The 26064-nt window shown below is 36.3% G+C and overlaps 3 protein-coding genes across 6 annotated transcripts in view; 2 read left to right on the top strand and 1 right to left on the bottom strand.

Annotated features, from left to right (window-relative positions):
* Positions 1–700, top strand: part of LOC116018624 (protein CLT2, chloroplastic) — a 5627-nt gene extending 4927 nt beyond the window's left edge. Inside the window, exons 9-10 of the mRNA XM_031258636.1 lie at positions 144–269; positions 375–700. Of these exons, the coding sequence (XP_031114496.1) occupies positions 144–269; positions 375–538 (290 nt within the window). The 3' untranslated portion in view covers positions 539–700. The remainder of the gene's footprint in view (positions 1–143; positions 270–374) is intronic.
* Positions 701–2269: 1569 nt separating this feature from the next.
* LOC116021157 (protein SABRE-like) lies at positions 2270–22418 on the top strand. Of its 2 annotated transcripts, XM_031261771.1 has the most exons (24): positions 2270–2391; positions 2532–2682; positions 3554–3665; positions 4490–4759; positions 5285–5484; positions 5983–6202; positions 8204–8374; positions 8461–8538; positions 9327–9578; positions 9817–11901; positions 12427–14203; positions 14464–14564; positions 15782–16138; positions 16259–16377; positions 17317–17560; positions 18254–18478; positions 18642–18781; positions 19725–19797; positions 20339–20440; positions 20532–20690; positions 20905–21138; positions 21230–21397; positions 21502–21868; positions 21966–22418. In XM_031261771.1, the coding sequence occupies exons 2-24, from the start codon at positions 2606–2608 to the stop codon at positions 22106–22108; spliced, it is 7674 nt and encodes a 2557-aa protein (XP_031117631.1). In that variant the 5' UTR covers positions 2270–2391; positions 2532–2605; the 3' UTR covers positions 22109–22418. The 2 variants fall into 2 exon arrangements, with proteins under 2 accessions (XP_031117631.1, XP_031117638.1); XM_031261778.1 differs by lacking the exons at positions 2270–2391; positions 2532–2682; positions 3554–3665; positions 4490–4759; positions 5285–5484 and having other exon boundaries at positions 6072–6202; positions 8209–8374.
* Positions 22419–22533: 115 nt separating this feature from the next.
* Positions 22534–25847, bottom strand: LOC116021174 (GATA transcription factor 24-like). Of its 3 annotated transcripts, XM_031261788.1 has the most exons (10): positions 25371–25847; positions 24976–25056; positions 24770–24903; positions 24323–24433; positions 24088–24202; positions 23712–23771; positions 23529–23597; positions 23376–23444; positions 23091–23171; positions 22534–22941 (listed from the first exon to the last, which is right to left on the bottom strand). In XM_031261788.1, exons 1-10 carry the CDS (start codon positions 25641–25643, stop codon positions 22876–22878), a joined length of 1059 nt encoding a protein of 352 aa, XP_031117648.1. In that variant the 5' UTR covers positions 25644–25847; the 3' UTR covers positions 22534–22875. The 3 variants fall into 3 exon arrangements, 2 of the variants coding, with proteins under 2 accessions (XP_031117648.1, XP_031117657.1); XR_004098933.1 differs by lacking the exon at positions 22534–22941 and having other exon boundaries at positions 23109–23171; positions 23376–23453; positions 25371–25845; XM_031261797.1 differs by lacking the exons at positions 22534–22941; positions 23091–23171 and having other exon boundaries at positions 23414–23459; positions 25371–25846.
* Between the last annotated feature and the right edge of the window lie 217 nt (positions 25848–26064).

Genomic DNA, 26064 nt, shown 5'->3' with positions numbered 1-26064 from the left:
GGGGGGGGGGGGGGGGGGGGGGGGGGGGGGGGGGGGGGGGGGGGGGGGGGGAGTGTTAAGAAACAAACTCAATCTGAATTCCCAAGTTAAGGTGCAGATGAAGATCTACGTGTTACTTTTCTTGACAAGTGTTTTGTTGCCAGGCTGTGATGGAGCTCCATTGCTGCCTCTCCTTTACATAACTACCAATATAGCTTTCAACATATCTATTCTCAATCTGGTGAAAATTTCCACGGCTGTTGTTTCTTCCCTTGCTGTGATGTCATCAGGTTTTACTCTCTCGTTCAAGTTTGCACATTCTCTATTACTTCATGTACACTAGCACCTATAAACTGTGCTTTCTTTCAAATGATGCTTTTCTTATTGTGATGCAGTACCATTGTCAATTTATCTACTTTCTCTTCCATTGCCATATCTCCCGGAAGGTTCAAGCTTGAGCCCTTTCTTCGTCCTAGGCAGTTTGGTTCTTATCATAGGTCTTGTTCTGTACAACTTACGGTGGCCACTCAAGCAAGACTCAGAAACTGTGAGAGATTGATTTGCTTCATTTGAAACTGATAAACGTTCTTAGGGATTGCGAGTCTATAATTCTTTATTATTACACTAAAATATTTCTTATGTACGTGAATGGTTTATGCCTGCAACAAAGGAGGAATTCAATTCGTATTCAGTAGTAAATGTTTAAAGCTTACTAAGTTCATAAACTGGAGCACACAAGCATAGTAAACTAACCTGTCGCATATGTTTGATTTTATACCAAATTGAATGATATGCTAATCTTAACTAAATATTTAAATGGATGGTTAGATTGCATATTTATAATAAATATATTATATACATAGATGGTTAAATTGTACATTTATATTGAATATATTATGAGTGTGTTTTGCATTCAAAAAAAAAATTATGAGTGTGTTTGGTTGTAGACTTTTGCACCTTAATACGAGCAGGGTTCAATAAAAATTACCAATAGTCAAATTTACTAACTCAATTAGTTAATGCTATCAACTAGTCAAACTTACTAATTCAATTAACTAACAGCAGTATTTACCAAAAACTACCAGCATCATAACTACCAAAAAATTTACAAATTTAAGAGTAAATACCCAAAATGATCACTCGACTATTGTGAATTAGTCATCAACTATTAATTTTATCAATTAAGTCCTAAATTATCAATTCTATCAATTAAGTCATCAACTATTAATTTTATCAATTAAGTCCTAAACTATCAATTCTATCAATTAAGTCATCAACTATTCAATTCTTACTCAATAATTCACAAATCAATCATTCGTTGAAAACCTTATTGAGTAAGAATTGAATAATTGATGACTTAATTTGTTAAACTTGATGTCTATGAGCAATTTGTGAATTTATCGATGGACCATTTTAGGTATTAACTCTAAATTTAACGTATTTCCTATTATAATTTTCAAATTCATCACAAGCATTTTCAAATGTAATAACTTATACACTCCAATCTTGAGACAAATTCTATTCTAAGCTTTCAGTTAAGATTTGTTAGAACCTCGATTCCAAAAAAAATCTGATCAAAAACAAAGAAACAATGAATTGAAACTAGCAATTAAATTCATTAATTGCCCACTTAATTATTGAGTTGAATGAGTTGGGCAATAAATAAATTTGATCAGCTATTGCCATTTGCAGATATTATTGGAATTGTATAGTCCAAATTATTGTGATTTTCTTAGGAGCATTTTAGCCACTCCGTTTTTTGTTTTTTTTTTTTTTTGGTTTTTTAATAATTATAAATTGATGGTACATCTATTAACCTCCTTGTTGTTGTTGTTGTTCTTGTTGTTGTTGCTATTATTATTATTATATATTATATTATTATTATTATTATTATTATAGATGTGTTTGGAACGTATAATAATCTTATTATTTTTTTGAAAAATAAAATATAAACATATTTAATAAGTGAGAATGCTAAATTTGTAAAATGGATGTAATCATTTAAACTATAGTGAATGATTAATATCATTTTATCATATATTTCATTAATTAAATTAATAGAATCAAACTTATTTACTTCAATTCATGTGTGTTCCGATTGTGTAGCTTAGTAAATTCAGGTTAAAATTGCACATATATTTATAGGTTTATATTGAAATATAAAACATACGATATTAACATTTTGTGGTGTAAATATTTTTAAATGGAAAAACAAAATAAGAAAAAAATTGAAGAAGATGAAGCACCAACGGTCCACGGCTGCACGAACATTTTCCTACACCCCACTGCACCCGAATGCTGGAAACTAACATTTTTCGCTCTCATTTTTTCTTCGGCTTAACATTTTTCGCTCTCAGGCTTTCCCTCCTTCACAGTTAACACACTCATTTGATCCTCGACACTACAGAGCACGTATGGCGGATCGGTGCTATATGTACCTCTTGACCGTTTCTTCCTCTTCTCTCTTCCACAAAGCTTCCTAATTCTAACAATTCTTTCCTTCTCAACTATATATGGATAATAATTCTGATACATTTTCTCCATTTTGCCAGTCCTCTTCACATTGAAAATACATGCACGCAGACCACACTTCCATTGAAATCCTCTCGCTAAAGCTCGACGATCGATGTCTTGGTCACTGGAAATGCCGGCCTTTTCGGCGAAGCTCTTCTTACTTCCCTTCGCACTATGGCTTTTCTTCATGTAAGGCAAACGCAATTCACGTTCATACTATGCAGTTTTTTAGTTGTACATACGAAACGTATTATTGTGCCAAGGGAGCTTCAATTTTGTTGTGAGTTCTACAGCGATCGTGTTCCAAACTTATTTTATACAATAGATTGATTGGACTTGGCGTATGTAGTAATCAGGTTGGGTTTATATGAAATCTATTCTTTAATGTTGGAGTTAGGAGATATGTTAGTCACAGTTGAGGTTGCATTTTTTTTTTTTTTTAAAGAATTATCATTACTGAGCAATTTATGGAAATTCGTAGCTTTAGGTCGTTAAATGAATGAGGCAGGAGATTAGAGGAAGGAGTTGGGGCATTCTGATGATACAGATCAATGAGAACATACCCATAGCTGTTGATCTGATGAGCATTGACATTTCCAAGTAATAAAAGGCTGTAGAAGAATATGAGGGTAAATATAAGTGAATTAGAGTAGACCTGCAATTATATGATATGTTAAAGAGCAGATTTGGCTATTTAGCTTCGTGACAATTTAACCAAAGTGATTACCTTTGAATGGAATCCCAATAAATGATTCTAGTTTAGTGGTACCACTGATTAGTTTTACTAATCAAAGACTACAGTTCAGATACAACTTTGGATTATCTGTTTTTTTACTGTTGCTGTTGTATCATCTACATTGTTGTGACAATTGTATTGTTTATGTTGTCAGTATTTAGAACACAGATCTCTTAATTTGAATCATGTAGCCTTAAAGGGCCTTCTACATGCTAGTGTCATCAAACTTGATAAGTTATTCAAATCAAGGACTCTTGTCTTGATTTTCATTTTTATTTGCCTCCTTCAATTTGTTGAATTTCTCAGTTGTGAATCTTGTTTCAGATTTGCTACCAAGTTCATATTTCTGATTTTGAGATGTGTATTGGGAATATCCATCGAATTTCACGTCGGAGGATTGAGGAGTTTGAGAAATGTTGTGGTGAAGCTAAAAAAGGTCATTCTTTAAAGTTTTATTAGCTTTAAAAGTGTGCATTCAATTTGTTTCTGAATGTTTAATTATCATTCTTTAGAGGTGTAATTCAAATTCTATCCCACATTTCTTCATGGTAATTATCACTTTAGTTCATCCCCATTGAAATCATTTTTTGCCAGAAAACCCATGTTTTCTAATTGAAGTTTCCTGTGTTTGATGACTATATACCATCCTTAAAAAAATGTCCAGTGAAGTGCTCTTTTAGTGAAATGGTCATTCTTTTCGCTTATTGTACATTTGCATCACGAGATTCACTGGTAGATAAATGGGATTTGCCTTTTGTGCTCTCCTTTTGCACACATGCATCAATTTTTTTTGTCCTTGACCTGGATAAGAGTAATCAACTGGAAAGCAGTTTCTCCTGGAGCTGTTTTTGCCATAGGAGCAAGCTTTCTAGTCATTAAGTCATATTATTGATTTGGGAAACCGCTACGCCATGGTAGAAACCATTTTCTTGAGTTCCAGAAGATCAATATACCGAGATGGCAGCCTATATTAGAAATCCTGAGAATCTTTTACTTTTCTCCAGTGGAGTGGCAATGGCTTGTTAATGTCCTTGCTTACTGGATATTCCTACGGAACCATTTAAAATGTGGATTTGTGTGGTATTATTGCAAAACCATCTTGATTTCTGATTCATGCTTCATACCTCTATTATATTAGTTTATAAGAAAATGTCATGGACCAAATATGTTATTCTAAAAAATGTTGTTTGTTAGAACTGATTTTAATTTTGAGATGCTCAATTTATTTATTTTTCATTTTTTGAATGTCTGCTTTTGTAGGGTGCTGTTGAGAGCATTTCCATTGGCGAAATCAGATTAAGCTTAAGGAAATCGTTAGTTAAATTCGGGGATGGCTTTTCATCCAGGGATCCAAAATTGCATGTGCTAATATGTGATTTAGAAATTGTTACAAGGGCTTCACGCAAAGGCACTCAGAAGAAAAGGTCTCGCCCCTCTCAGAAAATCCGCAAGTCAGGTGGTGGAAAGTTGATGACCGTAGCTAATATGGCAAGATTTTTGTCAGTTACTATAACTAAGTTGTCTTTCAGGGTAAGCCTGGCCTGAAGCGGCTATTATTTCTCCAAAATTTATTGTAGTCAACTTTATGCATTAATGGTTTTGCAATATCAGCTATTCTTAGCATGCAAGTAATATTTTTCTGTGTAGAAATACACTTGATTCTTTTTTTTTAAACCTTAGAGGTATGGTCATGGATATTGCTATCTGAACCTATTCTTGTGCTCTAGGTAAACTTATATGGTATTTTTGCATTTCTGACAAGGTGAGAAACTTCTCAAAGTACATAAGAAATTTACTTCACCTAGGTGTAAGTTGTCTCTTAGTATGAAAGTACATTCCAAGTTTCAGGCTGAAGATAGCTAACATGATCAGAATTACATTTCCTTTTGCCCTCAATGATGCTTTTCATTTTGCTAGCTAATAGTAATGGCTAGAAGATGATATTGCGTAGGTCAATGCAGAGGCCTAAGTGCTTCGTTATTCTTTTACCCTGCTAGACGAGTCTCAGGGAATAACATTCTGCTTATATGATGATTGGCTGTTACAATATTGTAGACACCAAAGGCTGCTGGAGAGATGAAAGAACTGGCCCTTGATATATTTAAAGACGGTGGATCCCAGCAAAATTTGTTTGTGAAGTTCAATCTGGCCCCTGTTCTTGTATACTTAGGTGATACACAGGTCAACTCTAATCAGACATCTGCTCCTTCTAGCTGTGAAGAATTTTCTCTTTCGTGTGAATTTGTTCTTGATAGGTGGGTTTATGTTTCTACTCCCTCTTCCAAATTGAATTTTTTGGTTTTGACTTTTCCCAGTCATTGACAAAATAGTTTTAATGGACACTATTTGTTATTAAGTGAAGGACAAGGTGGGACAAAATTTACATTTTATATTTTATATATTGTAAGTGCGGAAGTTGGTGTTGGACTTGGAAATGTATGTTCTCTACATCACTTGTGGCTAACAGAATATTTAAAAGGTTATAATTTTGGGATTGCCCAATACAAAAGTCATGGCACTCAATTTGAAGCAGAAAGTCTGAAATCTTCAGACTAAAGGGACTCTCAGTCCCATCTTCTATGTGACTTCAGTGTTCCATTTCCTACAACTGAAAAGTTGCCACATTCCAATATCATTTTCAGGAATCGGAAGTAATTCTCAAATTTACAATATCATGTTCTGTAAATGGAAGTAATTCTCATCTTGAAAGTACTTTGATTTTCCCCTGCTGTTTTATAATTCTTTTGATGTAGGGAAGCCGGGGTGGTAGTTAAGAATGTAGATCTCAAAATTGGAGAAGTTTCTTTATGCCTAAATGAGGAGCTGATATCTAAAAAGAAAAGTTCAGAAGATGCCCTTCCCCCGGTTGAGGATGCTGTGAAAGTGACCAGTGAATCTGGTGCTACTGAACAACCTCAGAAAAAGTCAACAGCATTGGCTATGAGTAAATATGCTTCCATGTTTCCTGAAAAGGTCAGCCAAGTCGAATCTATTAACATGGCTTTGCCAAACATTTTCTTCCTCTTCCATAAATTTGTATTGTCCTACTTGATGCTTTATGATGAAATTGAGGGATTGTAAGGCCTAGTGGGTGGCGAATAGCCATCACCCGCCAGTTAGGAGGAAGCAAAATATTTGAGAAACCAAAGAAAGAAAGAAAGAATAGAGAGAATATATGATTCTACTAATAACAGATAGATTACCATAGATTGTATCTCTATGTTTCTGTGTATTGAACTGTATAGGGATCCTATATTCATAGGCACATTGGTTAAACCCCACCCCTACCAGGATTAGGAAACTAAGCCCACGCCTACTAGGAATAGGACTATGGTTTCATATTATTCAACACTTTTATTTACATTTTGGCAGTTCTTGAGTTCATTACTTTTGACATTTGCTTTCTCTGTGATTGAGGATGTGTATTCAAAGCTTTCAGTTGGGATCTAATTCAATGTTTTTGTCCTAGTCATTTCCACTCCCTGAAAAGACTGAGAGGGTTATAGGGATATTTCATATATGTAAGCAGTTCAAATAAGTGGAGAAATTGTAGTAAATTGTTAGTGAAAAATTTTAGAAAGTACCAAGTACTGGAAAACCATGAGGAAGAAGCAGGTTTTTGAAGATAAATATTTTCAGTACTGATTGTTGGTTGATGAAAGAGGTAGTTTTAATTTACTTTTTAAAAAAAGAGGTGTTTTAAATTTTATTTGTATTTTTATTTTTTGATGGAAATGCAGTGTAACAGATCAATATTTTTTTCACATTCATGTGCCCACTTGCCTGGCTATTGGCACTGTTAAGAGTCCACATTGAAAAAAATAAGAGAGAATATATGGGTTTACAAGGCCATGGGTTAGACTAGCTAATTGGTTGGATTCAATCTTTTAGTGTGGTTTGGCCCATGTGCATTATAGCCCAGTTGAGTGATCCTAGCCCAATCTTAGTTTATAACAGGCACTACTGAATGAGATACCAACTTACAGAGTATATGACAAGGAATGGGAATGAATTTCCTAGTCTAATGTATGTTTATTTATTGACAGGCAGAGCTGTAATAATAGGTACAGTAAGATACTACCAAATACACTACTTATAAAAGGACCCTAGCAATAAGCAGAAGCAGATAACAGCATGGTTGTCTTTAAACCACCAACCTCACCCTAGAAATGTATCACGTACCAAAAAAATTGGTTTCCCTCATGAGCCAATAGAAAATTACCATTTCAGGAACCCTTAACATGCAAAACAACTCTGCCATCTAGTGGAAAAAGGTGGCTACTTTCCAAGTCCTATAGCCTCTTCCCTCATTTTCGGTAACTAATATGTCTGAAGATTAATTCATATGTTTAATAACAAATCTGATGCTCTTGCTGTGACTTTGGAGGATATTTGCCTGTAGATTTTGTGTCCTGTGCTTATCAATTTCTTTTTCGATATTGTGTATTGTTAAATTTGTTTGTCTTTTAACAATTAACTATTTGTCTAAAATCCTGTTGATATGCATGGGTTGAGATAGTTTGCACAAGCTTCAAATTCTTCTTCATTGTTGGGCAGTCAATCTCTTGAAATATGATAATTATGATTTTTTTTATGCATTACCAAAATCAAAATGCATGGATTCATACATCCAAAGTTACTAAGATCTGACTCTGAGTTAACAGTTACAAGGAAAGAAGGCACTATATCAATCATCTGTAAGTTGCAAGTGATTTGTCAATGGAGCTCCTCTAAATTCTCCATATACTTTTATACCACACCTATATGGTGAAAATGGTGACTGCCTTTAACATGTACATATTTGTTCTATGTAGTAATGAATTGCTTTCTGAGAAATTGTAATTGTCTTGCTTAATTTCTTTCCGTTGCAGATGAGCTGAGAACCCTTCACTAAACTTTTTCTTTACTCTGTTTTAATTTCTCTTTTTCACTAATGTCCAGTTGATTGATATATTTATTATATTTAATTCATAGCTTAGCTTCACTCTACCTAAATTGGGTGCCAAGTTTGTGCACCAAGGAGAGGGTCTTCAGGTGGAGAATAGCATCATAGGTATTCAATTGAAGGGCTCAAAGTCACAATCAATTGAAAATGGGGGTGGAAGTACTCGACTTGGTATTCAGATGGAATTTAGTGAGATCCATGTATGCACACATACTTTATTTTTAAAAAGTACCATGCATGTGCTCCCCCTCCCCTCCCCTCTAATGTCTGGTTCTGTTATTTGTAGCTACTTAGAGAGGCAGGAATTTCTCTTCTGGAGATCTTGAAACTTGATATTAGCTCATCCGTTTATATCCCGACTGAGGTATGTCTATAGATTTGAGAAGCATGATAGGAACATAAGCCACTTACATATGATAATCCAATAGCTTAGTGTGGGTTGTTTGGATCTTTATATGAGTGTGTTAGTATGTTTGATGACTTCAATCAAAGTTTTACATACTTAATGAGCATTAGGCATAACAAGACTCACTTGGAATAATTTGTTTCTATGTCAAACAAGTCTGAAAGGAGTTATGAAGAAGGTTGTGTATAGTTTTTGAATAAAGCTTCATTTTTATCCTGATTTATTGCATATATGCTTGCTATTAAGTTCTGGGGTTCGGTGAGGAATGCAGAAGGAAAGCTTTTTGCTTGTTTTATATTTGTGACTTTTTACTAGTACACTTTTGTATCATTGGTCCCTATATTTGCTTATTAGTGGCAATAAGTTCTGACGTTGTGGTCTAGTGGCACCCGGTTTACACTCCCACATGGAAGGGAGTGGGTTCGAGCCTCAGTGGAGGCGACTGTTGACTCTTTGTGCTTTAGTAGGTTGAGAAAATAGCTATGAACAGATACTACATTGTAACAGAGTCAGTAGTACTCAAAAAAAAAAAAAAAAGTTCTGACGTTCTGTTGAGTGATAGCTGAAACATTATTACTTGAACAGTCATGAGTCATCTCCCCTTTGCAAGTCTATCAGGGGTTAATATTGTATCTCTTTAGTTTGATTTTCTCCATTTGATGTATTATTGGTCTTCAAGTCTTATATTTGTCATCTCATTTTAAGTGTGTGGGGTGCTTTTTTTTTTTTTTTTTTTTTTTTTACAGCTTACTTCACCTGTTAGGTCTGAAGTTGATGTTAAGCTTGGAGGGTTTCAGAGCAATGTAATAATAACTAGATTAACTCCATGGATGCGGCTTCGTTCTTCAAAGAAAAAGAAGGTGGTGCCTCGAGAAGGAAGCCCTACATCTGAAAAACCAAAATCATCTGGAAATAATGCCATTATGTTGACATTCACTTTTACTGCACCTGAGATGACCATTGTGCTTTATGATATGAATTGCTCACCGTTGTGTCATGTAAGATCTTTTCTCTTACAAAATGTGTATCTGCTTCTGTAGGGTAGGGTTTTAAAGAGGCTTAAATTTGGTTCAGTTATCAAATAGGTAATGTGATTGTATAAATCAAAATTTGAAATGAAGATCACAATTAGACGACAATTGGGTGAACTTCTCTGTAAAATATCTGTCTCCCGTGTAGCAATTCTTTATTACTGGTTTAAACATGACAGCATTTTCCTTCATTTACAAATTGCAGGGTTGCTTGCTATCATTGTGTGTCTCGGCTAACAATACATCAAGCTCTGGCTTGGCAGCACATCTGGAACTCGGTGAACTCAATCTACGCATGTCTGACGAGCATCAAGAATGCTTAAAGGAGTCTCTGTTTGGAGTGGAAACGAATATGGGCTCATTAGTGCATGTAGGAAAGGTTAACCTTGATTTGGGAAGAAAGGATGTCGGTTCTCCTGAAGACATGAAGAGTATTTCGGCTCTCAATATTGACGTAACTGGCATGGGTATGTTCATAACCTTTAAGCGCCTTGAATCACTGGTAGCGGCAGCCTTCTCCTTCAAATCTTTATTAAAGGGTTCGTCTTCTACTTCTGGTAAGAAACCAACACATACTCAGGGTTCAAAATCATCCAAGCCATCAGGAAAGGGGATTCAATCCGTAAAGTTCAATCTTGAGAAATGTTCTTTAAATTTTCGTGGAGATGTTGGCTTAGAAGATGCAGTTGTTGCAGACCCCAAACGTGTAAATTATGGATCCCAAGGTGGTCGAATCTTAATAACTGACTCTGCTGATGGTACTCCCCGGACTGCAAGTGTAACATCTACAGCCTCAAATGAATTAAAAGAAATAAAGTATGCTATTTCCCTCGATGTTTTCAAATTGGGCCTTACCATGAACAAGGAAAAACAGACTGTGCAGATGGATCTTAAGAGGGCCACATCCATATATCAAGAACACATGGAAGAAAATAATCCTGCAACTAAATTTACAGTGCTTGACATGCAAAATGCAAAGTTCGTGAGACGATCTGGGACTAATATTTGTTCTCTCTTCAGTTCTACTGATATATCTGTCAGATGGGAGCCTGATATGCATATAGCATTAATTGAATTGGGGCTGCGATTGAAGTTACTGGTACAGAATCATAAGTCTCAGGAACCTAGTAAAGAAGGGGCCACAAAAAATAGCGAGCCAAAGAAACAGACCTCTGCAGAAGCAGTACAGAACAAGAAAAGAGAGAACATTTTTGCAATTGATGTGGAAATGCTTAATATATCTGCTGAAGCAGGGGATGGGGTTGAAACCACCATTCAGGTCCAGTCCATATTTTCTGAAAATGCAAAGATAGGTTTACTTCTTGAAGGTTTCATTCTTCATTTCAATGGTGCAAGATTAGTTAGAAGCAGCAGGATGCAAATTTCTCGGATTCCTAATGCCTCTAGCAGTGTGTCAAATGCTAAAGTAGAAGGAGTCACAACATGGGATTGGGTAATTCAAGCCCTAGATGTTTACATATGTTTGCCATTCAGGTTGGAGTTGCGTGCCATTGATGATTCTGTTGAGGAAATGATTCGAGCTCTTAAGCTTGTTACTGCTGGGAAAACTAAACTTATGTTTCCAAACAAGGAAGAGAAACCGAAACCTAAAAAACCAAGTTCAAGTTCAAGTTCATCAAAAATTGGACGTGTTAGACTTTGCATACGTAAACTATCTGCTGAACTTGAAGAAGAACCGCTACAGGGTTGGCTTGATGAGCATTTCCTTTTGCTGAAGAAGGAGGCTCATGAACTAGCTGTCCGTATGAACTTCCTTGATGAACTTGTCTCCAGAAGCGGCCAATCTCCTGGCGTTGCTGAGCAGAGTGATTCTATTCCTGAAGGCAAGATTCATTTTAACGGAGAAGAGATCAATCTGCAGGATACTTCAGCTATTCAGAAACTGCGAGAGGAGATGTATAAGCAGTCATTCCGATCATACTACCAAGCATGTCAAAATCTTGTGCCATCAGAAGGATCAGGGTCTTGTGTAAATGGGTTCCAATCTGGTTTCAGGCCTAGTATTGCCAGAACTTCTGTTTTGTCAGCATGTGCTACTGAATTAGATGTAAGCCTCACAAGAATTGAAGGAGGTGATCCTGGGATGATAGAACTCCTTCAGAAGCTTGATCCTGTTTGCCGTGCACATAATATTCCATTCGCTCGACTGTATGGTAGTAATATCAAATTACAGACAGGTTCCCTTTCTGTTCGGATAAGAGATTACACTTGTCCACTGTTTGCTGCAACTTCTGGCAAATGTGAAGGCCGTCTCGTGATGGCTCAGCAGGTTCATTCTGAAATTAAATAAATACCTTTAACCATGCTGTACTATAGCCTGATACTTTTCCTTTTCTAGTAGTATGTGCCTCATTTTCCTTTATTTTTTCTAGTATTTGCATATATCAATCTTTATTAGGTTTTTTCATTAGAAGGGTGTCTTGTGCATTTGCTTTTAGTTTTAGTATGAAGCTCAACTGATGTTCAGAATAGATCTTTTGTGAATATTTTGTTCATCATATCCAAACTGAATATCTGAATACAGAATTGTACTTGTCTGTGAAATAATCTGCATTGGAATTAATGCCTCTCTAAAATGGTAAAACTAGCATTGCAGTTAACATTTCCAATTAACAATATATATGTGTGTCAGCTTCCAGGCTGAAAGTTGACTATCTTAGAGCATTATAATAGTAGAGCATATCTGGATCTTATATTATTTATAAATGCATGATTAGATTGCTTGTCTGTGCTGAAATGTGACCATGCACTTGTGGACAACCCCTAAACCGTTGTACTTTTCTTTCAATTTCAGGCAACATGTTTTCAACCCCAAGTTCGCCAAAATGTGTACATCGGGAAGTGGAGAAAGGTCTCTTTGCTTCGTTCTGCAAGTGGCACAACTCCACCAATGAAAACATATTCAGATTTGCCCTTACATTTTCAAAAAGCAGAAATTGCCTATGGTGTTAATTTTGAACCATCATTTACTGACATCAGCTATGTTTTCACTGTGGCTATGCGTAGAGCCAATTTAAGTCTTAGGAATCCAAATCCTGATCCTCCTCCGCCAAAAAAGGAAAAGAGCTTGCCATGGTGGGATGAAATGAGAAACTATATTCATGGAAACACATCATTATACTTTGCTGAAACCAAATGGAATATTCTTGCTACAATTGATCCTTATGAAGAGTCTGACAAGCTCTTGATCAACACTGGTTATTTGGAAGTGCAACAATCTGATGGTCGCGTTTATCTTTCAGTGAAGGATTTCAAGGTTTCATTAAGCAGTTTGGAGAGCTTAGTAAAGAGCTCCAATTTGAAACTTCCAGATGGGTGCTCTTATACTTTCCTACAGGCACCTGACTTTAGTATTGAAGTAAATATTGAATGGGGCTGTGATTCTGGAAATCCCCTTAATCATTACTTATTTGCACTTCCAGTTGAAGGTGTTCCTCGTGAATACATTTATGATCCCTTCAGATCAATCGCTCTGTCCCTGTCCTGGAATGTGCTGCTTAAGCCCTCTTGTCAGGGTCAATCAGAGCCAGGATGTGCATCAATTGATTCACCAACAATTAATCTTGGTCCTCATGATTTAGCCTGGCTAATCAAATTTATTATCGTAAACTACCTCCCTCCATGCAAACTAAGGACATTTTCTAGGTGGCCTCGTTTTGGAGTCCCAAGAATTCCGAGATCTGGAAATCTGTCGTTAGACAAGGTAATGACAGAATTCATGTTAAGGCTTGATGCAACTCCTATATACATAAGGTATATGCCCATAGAAGATGATGACCCAGCTAAGGGATTGACATTTGAGATGAAAAGACTGAACGTAGAAGCTTATCTTGGCCGAGGACAGAAAAATTTTACATTTGATACCATACGTGATACTCTTGATCTTGTTTATCTGTGTGTGGACCTTCAAATGCCCAAGGTATTCATTAATAAACAAGATTGCACTAGTGTTGCACAAATCATTCAAATGAGTAGGAAGGCTTCACAGTCTACATTGATGAAAAGTGACACTGTTAATGGTAGCAAAAGTGACACTGACAATGGTTTTTTCTTATCATCTGATTACTTTTTGATCAAGAAACAATCTCCTAGAGCTGATCAAGAAAGGTTGTTGTCATGGCAAGAATCATTCGGAAGAGATCTTGAGATGACAGATTTCAGATCTGAGTTTGAAACTGGGAGTGAAAGTGAGGACCATGCAAGACCTGAACTCACTGAGGATGATGGGTGCAATGTATTAATTGCAGATAATTGTCAGCGCGTCTTTGTCTATGGTCTTAAACTTTTATGGAATCTTGAGAATAGAGATGCTATCCTTTCCTTTGTTGGTGGATTGACTAAAGGTTGTGAACCTTCCAAACCATCTCCTTCTCGGCAATATACTCAAATGAAATTGCTTGAGGAGAAGAGTAAGGCAATTGAAAAACCCGATATGCCTCAAGACGATCAGCAAAAGTCCCCTCCTAGTCAAGCTGTGAATTCATCACCTCCACAAAATTCAGAGATATCAGAATCACAATTGCAGAAGTCTCCCTCAAATTCAGTTAAAGTGGAAAGCCCTAATGAAACTGGTAAAGTTTGAACTGTACCTCAACTTTCTATTATCATGTATTGCAACAGGTGGTGTCTAAGAGTATAGAGTGTGCTGATTTTTTCAACCTCAAATATATTCCATAATCTATGGAGATGTCATGTTCTGAAGGTTCAACAATGTTTAGCCATGCCTTCCTTCTTGACTTAAACATTAAAATTCTCAGTCTTTTGGAGCTTTTTAGAGCCAATGAGTGTTGCAATCTATGGTTCATCATTTTGTTCCTTTTTTTCTTTTCAGCAAAGCCTAGTAACAGTGAAGAGGCTGAGGAAGAGGGGACCCCTCATTTCATGGTGAATGTCATTGAGCCACAATTCAATCTTCATTCAGAAGATGCAAATGTAAGTAATATCTGGGAAGCTTCAGCATAATAAGAATAACTTGGAAATGTCTGATTGACAAAAAAAAAAAAGTTTAAAACGAAAGGTTCCTCTTTGATCTGTTTATTACTCAGTTATCTTTTCAACAATGAGGGAAGAGTGTTATAATCTAAGATTGGGTCAAGGTCACTCAACTGGGCTATAATGCACATGGACCAAATCGCACTAAAAGACTGCCTCAAGTGGACAACTGGGCCATACCAGGACACCACCAATACCATGGGTAGACAACCGGGTGAACACAAAGTGAACCAAACAAGCTCTAATACCGTGTTATAATCTAAGATTGGGCCAAGGTCACTCAATTGGGCTATAATGCACATGGGCCAAATCACACTAAAAGACTAAATCCAATCAATTAGCTAGTCTAACACATGGCCTTATAAACCCATATGTTCTCTCTTATATCTTTAATGTGGGACTCTTAACAAAGAGAAAATGAAACACTGTATTAGCATCTTCTTATCTTTATGAAATGTCTAGTGAGCACGTCAAGTGCGAGGCAAGGTGTTTTATATAGCCTTAATGCAACCAAAATTTTCCTTATTTGACCCAGCGAGTGAGTGTGGCCTTGAGGAATTGATCCTAGGACCTGGCCTACAAGTCACCGCTTTCTTAGTGCTGGGCGAACCCATCAGTGGGTTTTGGCTTGAATTGAAATTTTCCTCTTTATAATGTAGGGTTAAGGTGGGATCTCTGACATTTCTTTTCTCCTCTTTGTTTGATAAATCAGTATACTTGACATTTTTTGCACCTTCAAGGTGCTCAAGGCATTTTCACTGGCTAACTTTGCTTTACTATATACTTTAGAGTAAGATGTAGAATTATCCCTTGTTGCAAGTTCAATAGTAATAAACCAGTCCTTTTAAGGACATTGCTTTTATATTATAGAGTTACTACTAAAGACTACTCCTTACTTTTATTGGGTGCTTCTTTGTTTGATTGAAGAAGTGGCATTGATTGCTAGATGTCATGACAAACTATTGTATATCAATTTGTACTGAAACTTACACATGTCAAAAGAGAACTCCTCCACCCAATGAAAAAATTTGGAATTTCAACTCATGACAAATTTGTGACAGTGAAAGTCCCTTGCCAAGGAATACTTGGTGAACTTTCTTTCAACCATTGTTTTCTCGTTACATGCTGATGCCGTATGATTCCCCCTGTTTTTGCAGGGTAGGCTTTTACTTGCTGCTGTTAGTGGCCGTGTTTTAGCTCGTTCATTCCAATCGGTTCTCAATGTTGGCAATGAGGTAATTGAACAGTCACTTGGCGGACGAAATGCTCAAATGCCAGAATCTTTACCACAAATGACATGGAGCCGTATGGAGTTATCCGTGATGTTAGAGCATGTGCAGGCTCATGTTGCCCCAACTGATGTAGATCTAGGGGCTGGAGTTCAGTGGCTTCCTAAAATTCGTAAAAGCTCACCAAAAGTGAAAAGGACTGGAGCTTTACTGGAACGAGTTTTTATGCCTTGTGATATGTTCTTCCGCTACACAAGGCATAAATCTGGCTCTCCAGACTTGAAGGTGTGTTCTGTACAGGATTCTGATGATTACAGGCTATGGCAAACTCATTTTTCCATTGCATTCGTTCTGTTTGTCAATTTTTCTTCATGTAGGTTGATCCTTGCTTATATTGTCTTGTAGGTCAAGCCCTTGAAAGAGCTTTCTTTCAATTCTGAGAATATAACAGCAACAATGACATCTCGCCAATTTCAAGTTATGACAGATGTGTTAACCAATCTCCTCCTTGCTCGGCCTCCAAAGTAAGTGCATGTATTATCTCTAATATAGTTCTCTACATTTTGCTATAATCTCAAATAGTCTGTAATTTTGCATCATGAAAGTTTTACTGACCATTTCATAATTTGTATACATAAAAACCCATTACATATATGATATGTACTGAGATACACAAGGAATTCATGATGCAAAACTTCATTTAAATATAATTGTCGCAGAGTGCCACATTTTTTATTCTTCATTCTCTGTCTTTCATGAGTTAAATACTTTTCAACATTGCTATTGTTATTTTTTTCTGCCGAAGGTATATGATTCAAGACTTTATCAGGCTCATGTTATGTCTTCCGTGAAACCATAATATTTTTTTGACTGCTTTAATAATTGAAGTGGCCTTAGAGGCAGCGAACTCTATATAGAAAATTAGGAATATTAATAGAGGTATATCTTGTCATCAATCTGATATGTGTTTGATGGAACTCTATTGCTGAAATCTCCAAGAAGTTACTTCTACAGCTGCAGACTTCAGATATTGAGAATCTCATAGAACAACATCATGGTAGTAATAGGTCTGAAATAACCTTGTTCCTAGAATGAAATTTTTTTCTTGAGTTGGTAATTGATATCCAGTGATCATATAATTGTTGTTTAGTTGGTAATTTATATTCAGTGATCATAATCCTACAAACTGCTTTTACCAAAAAGGAAAAGATAGTACTAATTATGCACCAAGGGTTCCGCAGTTATGTTAATTATGTATTAATTTTTGCATATTCTCCTGTGCTATAATTATTAAAATTTTCTGCCATTTGCAGTAATACTTTACAATGGAGTTGGTTTTTATCAGATAAAAATTGGTAGTTTCATACCTTATATATTTGCTTAGACATGCTAGTTTTAATCTCAGTCGTGTGAAATTTTCATTTTGTGTTCTTCAAGTGGTTACATTGAGAATTGTGATTCAGGCGAAAAGTTAGTCTATCATATCCTGTTGAGGATGAAGATGCTGAAGAGGAGGCAGATCAAGTTGTTCCTTATGGTGTTGAAGAGGTAGAATTAGCAAGAATCAACCTTGAACAAAAAGAACGTGTCGTAAATACAATCCTGGATGACATTAGGAAATTATCCCTTTGCAATGATGTATCTGGGGAAGCTTACTCTGAGAAGGAATTCGAAGCATGGATGGTAACTGGTGGAAGATCTGTATTGGTAAGAAATACAGTTTTCTGTGCAGTATGAGTGCACATTATTTTGTGCCAAATTCCTGCAATTTTTTATTTCCTTAGCACCATCCTAATTGTATTTAGTGGTAGCTTTTTCATATATGGGGATATCACTTGCTGAAAATGCCATTATAATGGGTTAGACAAGTTTGTCTCTTTTATTGAGACAGTGTGCTCTGCATCCAGTTTATACATTTGTGGTTAAATATATTGATGAATATAAATGTAATTATAAACATGACCTATCACACTTGTTATGAGATGAATCTGTTTTCTGTTTGCAATGTTTCTGTCAAATTGCTTTTCTGGAGATTTTAAAAGATCATACCTCACATAATTGCATATTTGAAGCTTAGGATTGGCTGTATAGACAAGCCTTTAGTTAAAGAGCTAATAGCACCGTTTTTCTTCTTTATTCTTTCAAGTTCTCTTCTATTCATGAAAAATAACCTACTGCAAAGGACTTCTTGATTCGCAGCTGGTTTTGCTTCTTATCTTCTTTTGGTAGTGCACTTCTCAGCTTGAGATCTCGATTTCCCAAAGTTCCATCCATTTTTGCTTGGTTTTGTTTCATTCAGAGTGACACCTGACCTTTGTTGTAATTTGATGCTACACTATTTTGATAGTGTTGTGTCTTAACTACAATTAATAGATTTCCCTACAAACTTCGGATTTACAGGTGCAAAAACTAAAGGAAGAGCTAGCAAGTGCCAAAAAATCTAGAAAAGCTTCATCTGTTCCATTAAGGGCAGCCCTGCAAAAGGCTGCACAGATACGATTGATGGAGAAAGAAAAGAATAAAAGTCCTTCACATGCTATGCGTCTTTATTTGAAAATTAATAAATTTGCTTGGAGCATGCTTATTGATGGAAAATCATTTGGAGAAGCTGAGATAAATGATATGGTGAGCTGAGCTTCTTAGTATTCAAGTCTATTTATATTTTCTTTTCCAACTGAGGCCTCCTTTGGGTTCAAAACCAGTTAAGAAAGTGTATATGACATCATTCATATTCTTTCCTTTCATGTGAAAATGGATACACTTTGAATGATGCCATTTCTCGATGCAGATTTATGATTATGACAGGGATTACAAAGATGTTGGCATTGCAAAATTCACAATAAAGTTTGTTGTTATAAGAAACTGTCTGCCCGGTGCCAAGTGTGATACGGTTCTTTCGGCCTGGAATCCTCCTTCTGAATGGGGAAAGTATGCTGCTTTTACTCTTCCTTCTGTTCCTTGTTCTGATCATTCATTTCTTTATTGCTGTTACTTCTTAATTTCTTACTTTGCTATACCAATTTATAACCATTATGCTTTTCTTTCATGACATGCTGTCTTCTGTTCTTTAGTTACAAGTTACCATAGATTTTCTTTCCCCTTTTCCTGAAGTCAGAAAAATTCCTTTCTTCTATGCTGTCATAAGACTTGCATCTTATTGGGTGTTGACAATTCTATGGTATTGGTGATTACCTGTCTTTTAGTTGCTAATATAGCTCTAGTTGGATGATTCCATGGGCAGGAAAACCTATCAACCTAAATCAGGTTTTAATTTTGATACAAAAGAACATTTAGAATTCTGTGATTTAGATCATGGTAGGACTAAGAACTAAAGTATCTATTAAACTATTATCTATTATAAATTGTGTAAAATAAGTAGGTGTTGGACTGAATATTACTTTTAATTTGGTCTTAAGGTAATAATTATGGACAGAAGCCTTGAAAATTCCTATTTTTATATGTAGCAAATAAGTTAAGTGTTGATGCAAAGTATAATAACAAATATTTGCAATAGCCAATGGTGTCCAGACACAAGAGAAGCTCAGGACAGCTTCAAATCTTCCATGAGCTTGCTCTATCTCATGGGTGCAACGCATGTTTTTGCTTGAGTTGTTTTAACCTTAGTGCACTTTCCTCACTGATTTACATTCTTGTATGTCCCAATTGGCATCTTGAACTGATTTTTTTTTTACCATTTTAAGATGGCAGTTCTATTTTGAGTTACCGGTTATTTTTAGTGTAATACCTTCTCATCCAAATATTTGATGTCATACCTCAAGTTTTTTGTATCCCAATGGATTTTGTGATGCAAGAAGCAATTTTAAAATCCTTGTCTGTGCTTAATGATCTTATGCTACTTCTGGATCTGCAGAAAAGTGATGCTTCTTGCACATGCAAAACAGGGGCCTCCAAAAGATGGACACTCTACTATTGAACTCTTACAGGTATTGATTCTTTTCACAAAACAAAAATTTAGGTGATTTTACCTTGTAAAAGGAAGTGTAACCGTCACAATTTATTTTGATTTTACAATAGAAATAATAGAGTATAATATTTAATTATTATAATCTTACTTGACAATCATAAGTAGGAGTCAATTTTATGAAGTTGCATTATGCAGTTTAAGTACTCCCTGAATGATATGAGTTTTGGAACTTTATACTTCAGAACACCTCCTTAAATGAAGCTTAGAAACCCTTTTTTGGATTTTGTATATTTGTCTGATGCATTTGGACAGCATCTGCCTGTCCTAATTTCTTCTGTTCTTTTTATTTTGGGTTGGAGATATTTGAAACTTTTACCGGACATCATGCCACTTGACCCTTTATTGTCTCAGAACAAACTATGTGATCTTGTATTTTGTTCAAAGGGGGAGTGTGACATCATTGTTGATGTTATGGTTTTGTTTCCTTGGGGGGTTAGTCCTTCTTGTATCCGGAGAATTAATGATGTTAAATGGATTATGTTTCATGGTCTCCTTTTCAGGTGGAGATCTACCCCTTGAAGATAAATGTGGTTGAGGCAATGTACAAAGTGTTGTGGGAGTACCTTTTTCCAGAAGAAGAACAAGACACCCATCGACGGCAGGTATGTAAAAGTATTCAGCCCAAGTAGAATCGAATCATATATTATCTTAAATACATGAAAGTAACTTTGCAAACTCTTTGACTATGCTTAGGAAGTATGGAAAGTTTCAACTACTGCTGGTTTAAAACGTGGGAAGAAAGGCTCAGTACAAGAAATTAATGTGGCTGCCAGCCCAAAAGCTAAAGATTCTCAGGGCTCCTCCAAAACAGGCTCCTCCGCACTGTCTGCCTTTTCTGAGTCCTCTTCTGATGTAAGTTTTTGACACTTGTATGCATGTTTTACTGTATTTCTTGATCAAGTATCGAGAGTTTTTGGTGTAAAATATAAGTGTGTGTTTGATAAGTTCATATTGAAGTTGTTTCACTGTTCCTCAACATAATAATCTTTCAATTTCATTCTTCAATTCTCTGCCCGTTAAAATCCCATGAAGAGAATATTGATATTGTGTGATGGGATGTTTGCAGTCTCTTAAGTTACGAAGGACATCTTCCTTTGATAGAACGTGGGAAGAAAATGTTGCTGAATCAGTTGCTAATGAACTAGTATTAAAAGCTCAAAATTCGGGTGGGGGTGCCTCTACTACATCAAAAACTGGGCCACTTGCTAAATCTGGCCGCTCTGCCACTCAGGCAGCCAAACCAAATGAAGAAAAAAAGCCACGAAGACTGAGAGAGTTCCGCAACATTAAGATAAGTCAGGTGGGTCGTCATGTTTGATTGCATATTCTGTGTTATGATTTATCACAATTATTAAAACACTTGACTAATTATTATCATTATTATGATACAGGTAGAGCTATCAGTGACATATGAAGGATCTAGATTTGCTGTAAGTGATCTAAGATTGCTGATGGATCCATTCAGTTGTGCTGAGTTTACGGGAACCTGGGGGAGGCTATTCTCCCGAGTTAAGAAACACATCATATGGGGAGTATTAAAATCTGTAACGGGAATGCAGGTACTTGATCAAGAACACCACGACACTTTTATGTTATCCTTCCCTTGTATTGGTGATTATGTTATGGATGTTATTATGAAAATACATACATTCAAACCATACAGGTTAAGAAGTTTAAATTAGGTAAAGACCACAGTCATAAAGACCATAGTGGCACTGGTCCCAGCATTGATATGGTGATAGATGATGATGGAGGTTCAGCTGGAAAATCGGATTCATGGCCCAAGCGTCCCACTGATGCAGGCGATGGATTTGTGACGTCTGTAAGGGGGCTGTTCAGTTCTCAGAAGCGTAAGGCAAAGAACTTAGTGCTACGGAAGATGAGGGGTGATGGAGAAAATGAAATACTACAGGGTGAGTGGAGTGAAAGCGAAGCAGAGTTCTCTCCTATCGCCAGGCAACTGTCGGGATCAAGAGCCAAGAAATTGATTAGGCGCCACACCAAGAAGTTCAACCCAGGACTGCAGCAAGGTGATCCTTCCTTCCTTCCATTTTCAGTTTCTTTCTAGTGTGTTTGTTTGTATTTTCATCTGTGCAATGCGCATAAACTTGTTCATTTCAACATCAGCTGTATCTTCCGTGGATGGAGAATCAATTCCCACATCCCCTCCTGATAACAGCGATTCTTCAAGCGAATCCTCGCCATACGAGGAAGAACGTGAAGAAGGTGAAAATAAGGAAGAAGGTGAAAATAAGGAAGAACGTGAATAGGAATTTAAGAGCATACTGTTGAAATGGAATGCACTGCCTTCTTTATGAACCTCTGCAACAGCCTCTGTTCCAGCCAGGTACGGGTCGTTTCCAAATAATTATGCACCTAGGAAATAAGTGTAAATGACCCCGAGTAGTAGAGTTATGTTTTATTTTTTTACTCATGAATTCGGAAAGATAGGGTCCGGTAGAGTGAATATTTGGACCTGAGAGTCCGTAATGGCATCAATAAAGTTTAGGATATGATGCTACTCTTACTCTGTAAATGAGTTAAATAAACAAAGATAAATAAATGCCTTTGCTTCATTTATCTGCCCTATTCTTTGGTGTATAAATATTACTCCGTAATTTTATGATATTCCTAATTCCTTATTTTTATATGGAGATTTTACTAATAAACACGCCGCCATTCTAATTCTTCCAAGTACTCACAACCAACACTTTCTATGTACATAAACTGAGTGGGATTGTTTGATTTATCCACGACACCCTTCATACATCCGTATACCCCATAATTATAAATGTCATCTCAGCACTCAAATAGTCAAATATAAACACCCATTTTTTCCCATATTACAACTTGTAAGGGTGGTTAGTATAAATTGCCTTCTATGCACTCTAGCATATGTTACAAGTCAACCCAACAACTATATACAGTCAAGCTGCTGACAGAATCATATATATATCCAACCTCTGCATTCCACAAAGAAGTTAGAGAATTTATAAAAATAAATTTGGGTAATATGCCAGTTTGGGGACTGGGCATACTATTCAAAGTTTGCAGGAATATCCATCTCTGTTTCAGAACCATTTCCAAAGTCAACTAGTGTTTCCTGCAAATCAGATTATTAAACTGAGTAATTGTTGTGTAAAGCCAGAAAGAGCATCATTGCACTGTTCACCATGTCATCGAAACAGTGTATTTTGGTTTTTGGAGTTCTTGAATAACATATTATAGTACATTAGTACATGAATGTAATACCTGCACATCAATGTGGCCTGGAGATCGGACAATAACATCAGGAATCTTGTTAGCACGATCCTTGCCATTTCCAGGCAAATTCTGCACACAAGTCACAAGATAATCCCTTCTTTTGTCAATAAGTAGAAAAGGACAGGAAAAAAAAAAATCTGTCTGTTTACAAATTTTCATAGATATATCTGATAATAAAAAAAAAATTTGTGGGGGGATGGGGATTAGTAAATATAGTTACAGAGCAGTTATCTTTTGCAAGGGAAATGAAATCAAAATTTCTTTCACAAATACCTCATTATGATTATCTGAATGATCTTGAGTTCCTAGAGTTGCAGTTTTCAAATGATCTCCAGGAGTTCCCTACATGCACTATAGCCGTGTAAGAATGATTTATCTTTATCCTTAATACAGTATCCTTGTTGTAACAAGTCCAAGGTTTCATACAAGTTCATCCTGATTCTGAGGGAAGCTCTCATTTTGAAGGACAGAAGGCTTGATATCAGTTGGTGTATCCTGCAAAAAAAAAAAAAAAACTATTTTACTTTCTCAGAAAAAGTAACTAGATGGACACTGATTGCCAATCCAATACTAATAACAGTATATTGTTTTGTTGCTAAAGAAGCACACCAGCTCTCTGTGATCCAGAGAAATGATCCTCCCTCCCTTGCTTAAATCTCTCAATGTTCCCTGTCCATATTATTAGATACGCGAGAGAAAAACATAGAGATTCCAATTAAATAAACCACCAAAATACTGGTAGGGTATTGCAAAAATGAGTTAATAATGCATTTCATTTCAGTCGGGGAAAGGAAGAAAGAAAACTGGTTGGAAACAAAATGGCTCTTCACAGAAACTTCCTAGAAATTTTGAGAGAGTAGAATAGAAGGATTACTTTATTGTGAGCATTAATAGAAGGTGCTTTGTGTAATTGACCAAAAATGGAAAAAGGAACAGAACTTGACTATTTTTAGAACAAACCATACAAAGAAAAGATTTGGCAGACCTTGTTTGCCCACTTTAGCCCGCATGCATTACAAAGTGTTCTTGGTCCATCAGGCCCGCGACGCATTGCTGGAGTACAATTCTCACTAACACCACAATGGTGACATCTACGAGGACTGAAAGATACACAAAAAGTAACAATAAATTTAAATGAGAATGGCACTCTATGCATACAAGGGCAGTAATAAATTGAGTTTCTAAATGCCCAATCATTAGAGTGAGAGATTCCAACTCACACAGTTTCTGATTGCGGTGTACCATCTTCAAGGACACAGTTCGATGGATCCCAACTGGATGACCCTGAACCTCCCTTCAATGATGCAAATTGACCATTCTTCCGGTGCATCCTATTATATATTCAATCAAGGCAGACTATAGCTGAAAGAGCATGCAAGTATAAAAAGCTGCTTTCTATTTGCAGTAGAAGATTAACTGATTAAGTCAATAACTCAAAAAAAAAAAATTAGACATGATTAGAATATGGTTAAATCAAAAGTCAGCTATTATGTTAAAAAATTAATTGATAACATTCTTCTAGTTTTTTATTCCTCTAAAAGGGAAAGATTCCAGTACATCAGTTGTTTATGGCCGAATATTTCATAATGCAAGCATAACAATACGAAGCTTTTCTTATGGCACCAAAGGAATAGTTCAAGGAATTCAAGCAACACATTATTGTTTACCTTTGAGCAACCTCCTTCCGGACAGTGTATCTAATTTTCTTATCATAACATCTCTCCTTCCTCTTCTCACGGAACCTAACCAGAGAGGCTATTCTTCTTGAAAGATTGGGGTGCTTTGGCGTATCATCCTCAACCTGTCATACTACATATCAGATCATTGAAATTTGAAAATGATGTAAATAACATATTATTGTTTACATAATTACCTTGCTATTCAAAGGAACATCAACAGTGGGCACAGCAGTAGGAATATCAGGTCCCCCCAAAAGCAAGAGCACTGCTTGAACCTATGGCAGACAGTTTTATGAACATAAGATTTTCTAAATGAGTACAAATTCATCTTGATATGATGTGGAAAACAAAGTAGGCGTAAATAGTACATCTCAACATTAACCTCCAGTATTTTTAACAAAGTACTGTTTTAATCTTCTCCTATCACCATTAAGCTAAGACGAGCACAAACAATACTGACAAATGTATATTTAACATAAACAGGATAGTGAAACTAAATTAACTTCTCCCTGTTCATTTACAGGTGAATCGGCGAAAAGAGTACCTTCTATAATCTGTAAAATAAGTAGAAATTAACATAATAGAGTACCTTCTCGGGAGTGACGGCAGGGAAAACATAGACTTCACCTTCAAAAGCAAGAGTTAGTTCACTAGTCCTCGACGCCACCACAACTCCGCCTTTCAGGCGTTCAGTCAAAGAGCCGGCGCGGTGCTTCTTAGAGTTTACTCGACTGTACTCCTCCTCATCCATAGTATCCTCTTCGTACGTGCCGTTATCGTCATCCACGTCATCTAAACTTACGGCCGGAGGCGCGTGATCGCCGACCGGAATCGCCTGCAGTGGTTGGGGATTCGCCGCCATCAACCAAACTTTCAAGTTCCAATCATCAACTTATTCTTCATGCAACTAAATCCAACTGCAGCTTGAATTCGAAGTAATCCTGTTTTCCTATATTATTAAATTCCTTTTAAGATTAAATTCAGGATTTCATAGGCGAGTTCGAGAGTGAGGATAGAAGGAGACAGCGACTCAATGAACAAATGCGATTATATCCAAACTCCAAAGGAAGACAAAGGTGGGCACGGAAAAGCACCCCGAAATGGCAAAAATTTCAGATACTGCCATTGTTTTTTGTTTTTCTATAAACTCGCGTACCAAACTATACCCTTCTACATACAAAAATTCAAAATTCTACACTTAAATGGTCATTCATTTAATTTTATGTGTCATACTTAGTATTCATTGCTCAAACTAATATTTTTCTTTCTTTATTTTCATTAGT

Source organism: Ipomoea triloba, chromosome 1 (genome assembly GCF_003576645.1).
Source record: "Ipomoea triloba cultivar NCNSP0323 chromosome 1, ASM357664v1".
Lineage (NCBI taxonomy): Eukaryota > Viridiplantae > Streptophyta > Magnoliopsida > Solanales > Convolvulaceae > Ipomoea > Ipomoea triloba.
This window is presented reverse-complemented; position numbering and strand designations above follow the sequence as displayed.